Source organism: Rhea pennata, chromosome 16 (genome assembly GCF_028389875.1).
Source record: "Rhea pennata isolate bPtePen1 chromosome 16, bPtePen1.pri, whole genome shotgun sequence".
Taxonomy (NCBI): domain Eukaryota; kingdom Metazoa; phylum Chordata; class Aves; order Rheiformes; family Rheidae; genus Rhea; species Rhea pennata.
In genome coordinates this window covers 6,824,498-6,837,564 of record NC_084678.1, presented here as the reverse complement: position 1 = coordinate 6,837,564, position 13,067 = coordinate 6,824,498, and the positions used below count along the sequence as shown (strand labels likewise).

The 13,067-nt window shown below is 39.5% G+C and overlaps 1 protein-coding gene across 1 annotated transcript in view; it reads right to left on the bottom strand.

Moving 5' to 3' along the window:
* TOP1 (DNA topoisomerase I) overlaps nt 1-13,067 on the bottom strand; it is a 68,628-nt gene that overhangs the window by 19,764 nt on the left and 35,797 nt on the right. The window contains exons 4-8 of the mRNA XM_062589302.1: nt 7,120-7,240; nt 6,464-6,522; nt 3,556-3,651; nt 2,210-2,285; nt 1,106-1,203 (exon numbers count right to left, since the gene is read on the bottom strand). Of these exons, the coding sequence (XP_062445286.1) occupies nt 1,106-1,203; nt 2,210-2,285; nt 3,556-3,651; nt 6,464-6,522; nt 7,120-7,240 (450 nt within the window). The remainder of the gene's footprint in view (nt 1-1,105; nt 1,204-2,209; nt 2,286-3,555; nt 3,652-6,463; nt 6,523-7,119; nt 7,241-13,067) is intronic.

Genomic DNA, 13,067 nt, shown 5'->3' with positions numbered 1-13,067 from the left:
GAGTTTTTTGCCCCCCCTCCCTTTTTTTTAAGATGATAGTAAAAGCAATAAGGGAGTTAAGAGACTGAACCCAAAAGGATCTGGAAGATTGCAAAGTTATTTCCTCACACTACAGATCTATTAAAAACAGCCTCAGTTTCTTCTGAGGGAAAAAAATATCATCCCCAAAAGATCAAAAAAAAATACACTACAGGAGATCAGAGGAGTGAGGAAAACATGTTTCCACTTGAAGCCCTGCTGCATTAAATGGAGGGAAGTATAAAAGTATTCAAAATATACATATATCTCTGCAAACCTAGGGGTAAAATTAGTTTACATTATTGAGGATAGTTGAAAAGAGGAAAATCCAGCTGGTTTCTTACAGAGAGCACAACTGGTGAGCACAAGTCTATCTCCTGCATGAAAGACAACCTTTTTAAAATAAATTTGAAACTTTCTTAAACCACACGTCAGTGAAAGCAAGATCTCATTTACTCAACGATGCTACTTTAGAATCCTGTGTGGGAAAGAAAATTCTTCCCATTCAAAATTTATTTTTGAAATTTAATTTCCAAACAATTCAAGCTTAATTAGTCAACAACTGAATCAACTTTCATTCTTGTGCCTGAAACACGAGCAGTTTTGTGAGGTATACAGTTGGCATCCAACTCAAATAAAAAAAGGTGGTCACTTACTTTGCTAGTATAAGCCAGCTTTAAGAACCATACCAGTTAAGACATCTACTGCATTTATACATTCCTGCTGATACCCTAACCCACAAGTTTTCATATTGCTCTGAGAAACATCAACAAGGGGCAAGCTCTGGGCACAGCAATGTGAGATCTGATCATTACAGGTAGCTTCCACATTCTAGTGACAATAAAGAACTTCTTATTTCTTATCCTAGGTATAGAAAAAAAGCTAGTTCACTTTTAGGTCAGAGGATGAATGTATCGAATAAGATATTTAGAACCTATCAAAAAGTAAGCCAACTACTCAGAACACAAATCTTTATGCGTCAAGAGAAGAGAAGGCCATGTATGTTTACTTAATCAGTCAGGATGAGAGGTAACAGAAGGAAAGTCCAGGTATAAGGGAATAGTCTGTAGCACTGATATATATTTACCATTTCCATTTTTGTTCCTCTTCTTTTTTCGGCTTCTTTTTCTTGTCCCCTTCTGGGACTTTCTTATCTTTGCTCTTAGCCTTCTTGGCTTTGTTATCCTGCAAAATGAGGAATAACTGTTAGACAAAGCTACTCTCTCTTGTCAAAGATGATTTAAAACTAAAAAGATCTCTCTTGGGATACATTAGTTTGATCACGAACAACTGAATTACTGTAGCCTAACTACATAAATGTGCTCTTAGATCATCCTATCAAGTCAAAGTCCTCTGATGGTCTTACTTTAAAGTTCTAAGCCAACTTCTCCTAACAAGTGGGACATGCTAAGCACACAGACAGTCAGTGAGTTACCCCGGCTCACCTGTTAAGCTGTGAGTCAGGGTCACAGTAACATGATTGCTCAGTTATAGAAATGCCCTCCTTAATCTGTAATAGTACATCTATTTTTGCAAGCGATACAGAACACACTCCACTGTGAGGGTGCTTTTGGGAATGTACCAGTATATGCTTACTGTAGAGACTTTTAATAAGCACTAGGGAATTAACCATTGCAGCAGGTGTTTCACATGGATATCTTCACTGGTAGATGTGGAACCTAGTTCATTAGTCCCAAATTATGTCTAACTTCTGTTCTCCAAGTCCCTTTCCAAAGAAATTCCCATCCTAGGCTTCATGTAAAAGCTTTAGGCTGCTTTATGGCAGCTAATCTAGGTTTCAACTCTTCTGTCTCTGAACTGCGCTACATCATCTGTGCAATTACCAGATGCTGCTAGCAAGGCTCCTCTACCCTTTGAGGGATCCTTAGTAGAAAGATTGTGAATTCTCTGGAATAGGCTAGAAGTTCATGTCTGGAAGGCACAATCTCCATCCGCTGTGTTGAGTGGAGGAGAGAAAGTTCTCCTGACTTTTCGTACATCATAACTCAAACATCAACTCACAGCATAGGGGTGGATCTACTACATACAGCTTTTGTCGTGCACAGAGGTATTGACTACAAAGCCTCTGACTCCTTCCTCTTGCATCAGATTCCCTGCTCTACATAATTTAACATTGAATTGTCAGCCTTCCTTTTCCTGATCCCAGAAATAAACTTGTCCTTCATGTTACCTCTTCCTCCTCTTGTTTCCTTTTCTTTGCCTTTTTGATGTCTTCTGTTTTTATTTTCTTGGGTTTATACTCAGCACTAAGAGAGAAAAGAATAGCTAATGAAAAGTCATACATATACGAAGTGTGTGCGCACCTGTATGTACAAATTCGTAATACTTCCACCTTGTTTAATCTCTAAAGAATATATATTTATTCCCCCTCACTGAAGGCTGAATAATTGCTCCCCAGCAAGACAGTCTAAAAATAATCTAGAAAACTAGCTTATTACTGCAAATACCCCTCCAAAAGTCATGGATACCAGAAGCAAAAATCTTCCTCGGTGAAGAAACAGTTCAAAAGCATTAGCAGCTGTCCAGTAACTACAATGGAAAAAAATCAGAAAATCTTACCAGTGCCCCCTTCCTGCTCCCTTTTGGGGACACGAGTCTGAGACCCACCCACAAGGCCTACTTTTTGCATCCCCACTAGTTTAAAAAATGGCAAAATAAATTCACTGCTGCTAAATTCTTAATCTTTCCATTGCAGGCATGAGATGGAAGGTCACAAAAACTTATCAGAAAGGAACAAATGATTATAGTGATTACACAAAAGATATCACACCCATCTCTTGGAAACTGAGAAGCTCCACATAGGAATAGAATGCCACTATAGTTAAAAAACAAACACACACACACACACAAGGAAAACCTCTTTCAAGTCTTTAATTCCAGACTAGTAATAAGGTAATAGAATAATAATATCTAAAGAGTTTGATACACAGAGATGGTGACAGAACACAGCAGGATATAACCAGGCTTTTATTTTACAGAGCAGGCTACTATATAGAGGGCAAATGTCACATGTATTTTTCTTTTGATTTAGAGTCAAAAATCCTCAGCCACAACGTATTTAGATCCTTTTAAAGGGGAATCATGCGAAGTAGCACAGGCAAAATGAAATCAGGCTGACAGCACATTTTCTTCCTCCTTTGCAGTCATTTCCTCACCCGATAGAAACTACTGCAACCACTGAGCTAGCACTAATACCTCACTTGCTCAGATTTATGTTTTATAGACTTGGTCTGTGCGGTTTTCTTCTACTTTCTGGTTTATTTATTTATTTTTATTTACGAGCACTGCAAAAGACATGATATCCTGTGTAGAAGCAGGTAATGATATTTTTTTCTACAGACAGCACAAATACCATCCTTGTCCTGCTCAAGAGAATCTATAACAACTAAAAATCCTGATCGCAGATCCAGGCCTACATCTGAACCAGTCTGAATTGAAGGACCTGAAATCCCACCCACTCCCCCGAAGTTCTCTTTTTAAACTAAAGGCAAATATCCTAACATTCAGGTCACTTACTCATCATCTTCTCGAGGTCTCTTTAGGAGTTTGGAGTCCTCTTTGGGAGGAACATAAAAACCATCATCATCTGGTTCATCTTTAATGCGTGGTGGACTATAAAAAGAAGCAAAGAAAGGTGGTTCTAACTTCAAGGAATAGAAACGGCTTGGAAATCAGCACCAACTCAGTTGAAGAAATTAGCTGCAAAGTGGGCACGCTTTCCAACTCTGGAATGGATTGTCATCTTAGACCTCATAGCTCTGGGGCCTGTCATTCTCTGAACATCTGGAGCAGCATAAGGAGATAGTCTTTCCATGTCTTGGTATTTGAAACTTCCCAAGCAACACAATATACATCTCAACAAACAACTTAGATATCACTGTGTTTCTTTGAGGTCCGTATTTTGTAAAAATGATGGCAGTTTCCAATACTTTTTAAAATTTATTTAAAGATAAAACAAAATTGAAATCATGCATGTGTGCTGGCAGATAGGAACATTAACTAGTTTGAGCTCAAAACCCTTATTTAGTCAGATAAGAGAGAAAAGGTTTGTCAACTGAACAGATTTGAAAGCTATTCCCCCGCATCTTTTGCCAACTAAATATTGAGGCATAATGCTAGTATGTGAAAACTAGAAAAAGAAACAAAGATTTGGCAAAGTTAAACTGATTAGTCTCTTCTCAGTATCCAAACTGCAGGAAACAAACAATCCTGTCCCTCTCAACAGACCACAATTATTAAATTAGGCTCAAGGTTTTCAGCCATAATATCCCAAGATGCTAGTAATAAATAAATAAAAAAAATAGAGTATGACTGCAAGAAAGACTATCTCTTTAAACAAACTCATTATTTCTAGATTTCACAGAGGCATTACATTTATCTTCATAAAGAAAAAAGATGTTGCAAGGAGTCCAAAATTACATTTTGAAGCACTTAGTACTATTCCACTCAGGTAGAAAAACTAACAGTGATATCTTGAGCTTTCCTATTCATATGCAATCAGCAATTTCTCTATTAAATTGACTCAGTTTCCAAGTCAACATGGAGATTCTACAATTGGGTGGAGTGGGAGAAAAAAAAGCCACAGCATTCTGCTTTGTAGATCACTGTCAGTAAGAGATATTGTGGAGTCTTACTTTAGCTAGTAATATATCTATGAAGTAGAACAAGACAGGTGCTCTTTCACAGCTGAAAAGCCACTGCAATGCCAGCAGATGCAAGTCAGGAAACAGATACGTGTTGCTTTAGGAAGCCATTTCTACGGCATCACCTATGATTAACTAAGATTTGAGTCTGCAACACACAGACACTTCAAAATACCTATGGAAAAAGAGGCATTTGTCCCACCTAATTTCTCTCTTCTCCCAGGCACAAATCTAGTACTACTTAACAACTTAATAAACAAAATTTTACCTAGTCTAGTTCAACACTGAAGCATTTCCCAATGTTTTGTAATAACAAGAAACGAAATATGCTCACTTTAAATGAAAGGAGCTGTGTGACCAAGTTGAACCTTGACTTCTGTTGTTCCTGAGACTGTAACATCGCTCATCCTACCAAGTCTTAAAATCAAAATGATCTGAGCGAGGACATATCCCTCTGGTGAACTTGCAAAAGAACATTTCAGCAAGAGAAAGAAGAATACTTTTATCTTAGCCAGCTTTTGGCCCTGAAGAAGGCACAATTATGATGGTTCCTCCAGGCTTTTCTCGGATGCATAAAAAAGTCTTTGAGACCTGAAAAGGATCCAGTTACTTTGACATGAGAACACCCAGAGTCTCTGGTGAGATGAGCCCATGCCTGTAACTCTGCTTAATAGTAGAAACCAGAAAGAGTTAATAAAAATGACTGTTTCCTACACCATAAAGCACTTAAACATTGTTTTCCATTTCCAGAATATCAGTCCCCTAAAAGGGCCTGGAGAGGGCGCCTCTTTCCTGTGCCAAGCATAAAAACTACAGAGTTTGCATTTTTAAATAGAAGTATGAAAATGAACCAGATGGAGAAACTCACGTCAAGTAGGCACATTCAAAATATGCAGAGAATCACTGACAGGCACAGACTACACAGGTGCTTCCTCCCAACCTCTCTGCATCCACAGAATATGGTGAGACTGGAAGGATTTTTTTTTTCCCCCAGTCAATTCATAAAATTGGATATATGGTTGAAAACTTTAACATGACGCATACCAACTGCTTGTAAGGTATACCCACCTACCACAACATCAATGGATCAGACTCTACCCAAGAGAGCAACACAAAAGCTTAAGTGAAAGGACCGGATTTATCACCTTAAAAACAATCCAAGCCTGGATTTAAACAAGTGACAGAGATCTGAGCTTGAAAAATATTTAAAAATTACTTTCAGTCAATTAATCACTTCTGAGTTTTAACATGACTGTTTAACATCAACTCATACAATACCCAGGTCCAGGGGACTCTATTAGCAGCAGGAATTTAGTAATTAGTAGAATAGCTAGGCATTTTCTACTTCTAGTTTATACAAGCATCCTTCTTGCCACTTACTACAAAGGCTTTGGGCTGCAGTCACATACAGAATGGATACTTGAAGCTGCCTTTACAAGGCTCTGTTTCCAGAGGTTTCAATATACCAGTTTTACAACCGTGACAGAGCTTGTTCCAACCCCAGCTACTGATACTTCTATAGTTTAATCTCTCCTGGACAGAATTCAACATTTGAAACTGGGAAAACCCTGCACACGCAGGGAGGCAACAAGTCAACAGCTCACATCACCAGTTGCTAGGAAAGTAGATCAGATACCAATTCTCTTAGTTGAGAAGGACGTATCATCAGGAGGAGTCTAAAGCATTCCAACTTTGTTTTTCAAGACCAAGAGGATTCAAGTTCTCTGAGCATTTAACATCAAATTGTTAGTTTTTTTCAGATCATAAATTTGATTTCTTACCTGGAGAAACCATTTTCCTTTTCCTTCTTTATTTTCACATCACCAGCAGATAACTTAATCTGAAAGACAAAAAAGCAGGAGTGGACTAGTCCTTGCTTTTCCATCATGCAACACAGGCAGGCTATTTAACCTGCAGGAGGACCCCAGTGGCACTGCTACAGGTAGTATCCCTATTATAGTACTGACTGATCTACAAGATACACCAAAAAGGCCACATTTTATTTGAGTCTTAGTCAATTCAGTATATTCTGGTCCTCCAATTCTTTCAAGAGATTGTAGTCAAGCCTGTAATTCATCCAAAGTACACTATTTGTCTATATTTTTCTCTGCAAGGAAGAAACGTGATCCAATAGATTTTTCCTCCCTTGTCTCTAAATCTAAGCTTGGCAAAGTGAGAAAATAGTAACAGGAAAAATTTAAAGCAAGTAGGCCTATCTCCATTGTGAAACCATCTCTACTCACAATATTTGTAGAAAAAGCCCTTGTAACTTAATACCTTGTATTCCAAAAAATGAAGCTCAAGCTCAGCACAGGGACAGTTCTCTCCAAGTCAATAAAGACTCAGAAGTGTAAGCCATCTGCAACCCATTCACTTTTCATCATTGGTAGTACCAAACAGAACCACCCTCTTGTGTCTCCCACAGAAGAACACCTACCTTCTCTTCCTTTCGCTTCTCCTTATCTTTGTGTTTGTCTTTGTGTTTCTCTGAGCTGCCATCTTTGTGTTTGGTTTTCTCCTTGTCTTTGTGTTTCTTTTCCGAGGAATCTTTGTGCTCACTGCAAGATAAGAGAGAAAGTTTGCAGAGGGGGACACACGCAAGAGATTTGACCAGTGCAGGCAGCTTCCAGTGATAAGCACAGACATAGGTCTTGATGCTTACGAACCCCACAAACCAAGTGATCACGCTAACATGAAGATCCAGCAAGATCTCCTGTGCATTATCTTTAGGGGGATGAAGGACATACAACATAGCCACAACAGCCAGGAGTTTCACTTCGGGAAACCTGTATCAGCCTGGCCTGCCAAGGATATTCAACAGTTACTACATTTATCATTGTTGAACATTTTAGGTTGAATTCTTACTATCTCTGCTTTCCCTTTTCTCTAGTGCACACAGTGGACACTGGAATAGAGCTGGCAGTTGCACCAATGCCCATCTGAGTTTTTGTTCAGGCAACAGGTCGTCAGTTTGTTAAGTTTGTTAAAACAGCTCATCTCTGGAACTTTGAAGGAAAATCACTGCTTTCTATTATTCTCAAACAGATGAGAACTAGAGCAGACAGGATACATGGCATACTTGTGTTTATACAAAGTCAAACAAAAATGGCAGGAACAACTCGGCAGTCCTTAGTCAGAGCTATTCCATCAGTTAGACTTCTTAAAATCAGTGAGCATAACTGACTCTGCCCAAGGATGAAACACTGCAAATTGAGACAGAGAAGCACCAAAAATGTCTTCAAGAAAGAATCTGTTCTACTACTACTCAGATTCTAGCACAGTCAATAATAGTACTGTCAGTTTAACATCCAAAATTCATGGGTCAGGACTGAGAGGAAAAAAATGCCTTCAAGGAGAAGAAAGCTGACCTTATTTATTCCTTCTCTATCCCCTTCTGGTTTCTGAGACATTTGGGTAAATTTGGATTATGTGTTCAAGCTTTACTTATCAACCAGGAAGACTAGAAAATGTCACTGTTTTCAAATGAAAATGAGGTTCTCATGGAATTACTTGACCTGTGGAATCAAGAGTGTAAGGAAATGCTTTCCGAGATACGACAAAAATTCTAAAAACTGGCAACATGGATTAGCAACGCTTTTGTGGAAGGCAGGCGGTAAGCCTGTGAATTCAGCGTGCCTTAAATACACATTTTGTAAGGCTGTACAGACTCCCTGAAGTCACCTTTGGCTCAAGCAAGCCAAAGGCACAGTGGAAATCAGGCTCTTTTCTACTGAGCACAGTAAGGCTGCAAGCACGCTGCCTTTCTCCAGCTGCCAGTTCCAATGCCTGCTTCCCCAGGACTTACGTTTTGACAACGTGCTCTTATTGCTGCTGTTCTCTTGGACATTCGCTGTTTCTCCTTAGTACTACACAATTTCATACAAAGCTTTGCTAGAAATAGGCAGCTTCCTTATTTTAGTTATTTCAGCACTCGAGTGCAAGACCAACTCAACCTGGAAGAACAGAGCCCTGGAAAACAGCAAGCCTGGAATGCCCACTAGGAAAGTGAAGGGTTTTATTACTATTTCTTTTAAAGATGCTTCAAGTCACATTTCTCAAAAATAAATAAACAGATAGATAAAAGGAGAGAGAGAGAACGTGCAAAAGGCCTGGAAGTCTCACGGCTACAGAAAGCAAGCAGCACATTAACAAGCTCGCATAAAGCGAGCGAATGTAATTAAGAGGAAAGTAACCAAAGTCACAAAAACACCAACCCACACCCAGCAGCAGAACCACAGGGTAAAGTCCAACGTGGAGCGAGTTTCAGAGGCTCACGTATCACTAGCATAGATGGACCTGAACCTGTGAGAGGTCTAAATTATTCAAGCTCAGAGTAGCATACTCCAGTAAACACATACAAGCCTTCCAGGCCCAAGCAGTTAAAGGCAGAAAACTCAACCTTAAAGGAAATCCGTATATTGCATGCACTGTGTTGCATTAGAAAGAGATCAGTAGGATCAACAGGAAGAGAAACCAGTTTCATTTCAACTCTCCAGAAACCTTACTTTATATTACATATAAAACTGTACCAGAATACCTAAACGTTAAAAGGCAACTGGCATTCTAGAAATTCCTGTAGACAGACACACAGCACCACATGTTGCCTGTGAGCGAAGATTTAACAACTGCAGACTATTCTTACCCAGCAGATCACATTATGTACGCTGTGCGATCAAGACATACAAGTACATACAGAACATCCTGACACTGGATTTGAGAAATCCACTAGCTGCCTTCTCCTTTTACTCAGATTTAACAACCCAGTCTCTGGATCCTGTTTATTTATCAGTACCTTTGAGACTCAGAACACCTATTTCATTTTCCTTTTCTCCAACAATATTCACTGTTCCTCTGAAAGAACAAAACTCCATCAGTGTTAATAAACAATTTTAAGCTCTGGAAGGTCTGCAAGACAGAATCAGAATTTCCAGCGTTACCTATATGCATGTTAGGGACCTCATTTGCCAAAGATTCAAGTCTTAGAATTACACACAGAGGTTTATCATCACACAAGGAAAAAGTAATAAATAAATAAAAAAACACAGAAGGCTTAGATCCATTTTAGTCACAACAAGTCTGCCTATGTCTATTTTCTGACTCCTTGTTCTTATTTGGTATTTGAACCCTACATGAAATAATATGTTTGATTCAGACAACAGTTTGCATCTCCACAGCTTGGCACATATTGCAATCAATGGAGTTAGCTCTATAAGGTAAAGCTCATGGTGATGTCTGTTACTCAGGAATTTGGATGGGCAGAAAATGAAAAGCCTAGTCAAATTTTCAAAAACACCATACATATTCTGGCTAGCAGGCAAAAGCATTAGTTTCCAACACCTGCCTAGTAGAACCATGGGGAATCCACTAAAAGCAAATGGATGACAACCTACATCTGCAAAATTTCTAAATCTGAAAAAGGCAGAGAGTCCCACTGGCCTAGAGAAATTCTAACCATTTTTACATGTGTTGAATGCTCACAGGCTCTGCTTCTGGAAGAAAAAAAAATGCTCAAAATTTATGCTTAAGTCCAAATAACATCTCTGTCTGAAATGGAGTAAGTGGCTACTGAAAAGCTGCTATGCAATCTAGTCTAAAGCTAAAAATTTATCAGTGCTGGAATCAGAGTCAAGAAGTCTGGATTCCTGATTCAGTCTTCTTTCTTAATCACAAGACCATCCTTCCCCTTTGCTTTGCAGCAAGGAGTAAGATTTCTTACCTAAGCAATATGGGCTCAAATAACCAGGTCTTTTGGCCCTAAGGCTCCTTTTCAAAACAATACAGTATCTAGTAGTTAGATCTAGTATCCCCAGTGTCTTCTCACAGTATGTAAGAAATTCCTCCCAGAAATCAAGTTTCTGGTGTTATTTGCTCCAATGAAAGAGCATAGATTTCTTCCTCACATTCATAGAAAGACTTTGTCAGACGTGCATGTTTTTAGATACTAGACCACAGCTCCAAAGTTACCAACAAATTAACCCAAAATTTTCTGATGTGTGAAAAGATGGCTTGTGCTTGTCATCCTGAGTAGAGATTGAGATTTGCATCTCAGTAAAGCTCATCTGGAAACACACTGGTAATAAAAGCTCAATGAACAATCCTGAGAAAAATAACTTTTTTCCCCCAAAAGCAAAACAGGTTTCCCAGATACTAACTTCAGTCAGCACACTGTATATTTTTGGTCCTTCATTTGGCTAAGATACTTATACAAGCCTCCAGGGGACCACAATTTACCAACAATACTAATCTCAAAAGAGAAGGCAACAGGATGCCATCCTACCCTGGAGAAGAAGTTTCGGCCTTCCATCAGAAAGCTATTTCCAGGCATTCCCCTAAAGCTATTATTAAGACAGACTGAGAACAATCTGAAGATCAGAAATCTTTCTTCCTGGCCTGTTTGGAACTGAAAAAATCCTGCACACTTTCCAATCCCCCTGCCCCCATCCAAAATGCAGAACACCACCAAAACATAAAGTAAGGTAGAACGGCATGCAGCCACGCAATTTATTCAAGAACTCATCTTATATACTCCTCTGCCAACAAACTACACCGAAGTCACTCAAGTAGGACAGTGAAGCCCCCATAAGATGAAGTTCGCTGCAAATTATGCAAGCTGGTCAAACACTGAGTCATTAAAAACAAACAACAACTCTCTCTCACTCTTCCCAATCAATTTTAGAAATACTCAGCCACATCAGCACAGTAAAGCGTTCCTTTCTACCCAGACCGTTACAGCCAAATCACGACAACAGCATCCTGAGCTTCACACCTCAGTAAAGGTGTTTATGTTGCACTATCTTTGTAGGACTAAACCAAAGCATTACAACCTTTTTGTTAGCTTGCATGCTGTCTTTCATTTAGAGTTTTAGTGTGAACAAGGATATTAAAGGCCTTGGAGAGCTCAGGCTGAAGCATATGGGACAGTAAATGCAATTGAAGAAACCATTTCCCTTGAAGGCAGAGCTGTCTCCTCCAGCCAGGATGCCTGAAGGAGGACAGGAGGGAGGAGAGGGCAAGGAAGCGAGACCACGCACCTGGCAGCAGCTGCTTAGGCTGTATCACATGGGAAAGTCACAAGTGTAAAATGTTTCCAAAGAACGGCAGATGTGCAGGTCACAGCTTCCTTCTTCAAACTACAACAGCTTTGCGGTAATTTAACACTGCATTCTTCAGGTGCTGTTTAGGCACACTAATAATCCCTTCCCAGGCCTTTTCCATCCCAGCTTCAAAATCACAAGCTGGGAAGGATGCTTTATCTAAAGTGTCTCTTATTTCCCCTCTCTCATTTTCTCAGCTGAAATTAGCCTGTGTCTGGAAATCTGCTACTAGCACAGCACTAGCTGTGCTGCAAGTAAAGCTTTGCTTCCCAACTTGGTAGCTGTTAGATTCTAACTGAAGCATAAAATAACAGGGAGTTGCAATTTTAGTGAAATCTAAAAACACAAAGGGGACAGAGCAGAGGTTACACAGCCCACGTCTTGTTTGACGTAGTACAACACTAACGGAAAACTGATCATATTCAGAGCAATACATACTAAGGAATATCCGACTGTGCAGGAAGATTTTTCGAAACAGCACGTACTAGCAAAGCACAGATTTTTAGCTGGTTTGCAGTGTTTTAATGCTCACTGTTAGTGTTATCATATGGTATTACAGGGCTTGAACATGTGAGCCCCCAATGGTTAAGCTGGGATTTCAGCTAAGCAATGAAAAAAACTGAAACTGCTTTTCCCAGAGTAAGGGGAAATCTTTTCACCAGTTTTCACAGACAACAGATCAGGTCTTCGGCAAGCACGATACTATAGCCCAGCTCTTTTATCTTGCTTCCAATCAACAGCAGTTGAAAATATTAGAAAGCAGAATAACGTTAGCAGGTCCTTTGAGAGGAGGATCAGGCATAGCACGTACTTTCTATGGATGTGCTGGAGTCAGACATACCACTAAACGAAAAAGCAACAAAATTTACTAGTGGAAGGCACTGTCAGACTAGCTAGCTGATCAAGGTCAACCACGCATTGCTAACAGAAGGGGAATTAAAACAAAACACCCACACTGGGGGACAGGACGTGCTAGAATTTTTTTTAAATGCTTTTTCCTCTCTATGTCAGATATCCCTGCCTCTCGCTGCCCCAAATGCACGCAGTCCTTAACAGTTAGGGATCACATAACGAATTGGTTAGGAGGTATGCAAGAAGTCCTAACTTATCTTCATTCACCGCAGACAAATGCTTTGAATCTGCCTTTTTCCTAGCAAAGCCATAAAACTCAGAAGATGCCAATGAAGATCATGTCTATGAATCTCTTACGTGTGTTCCATGCTTCTGTTCCTATCAAGCTGTTAGCATGAGACATTTTGTAAATGGAGTGAATATGCAATCTGACAGAAGA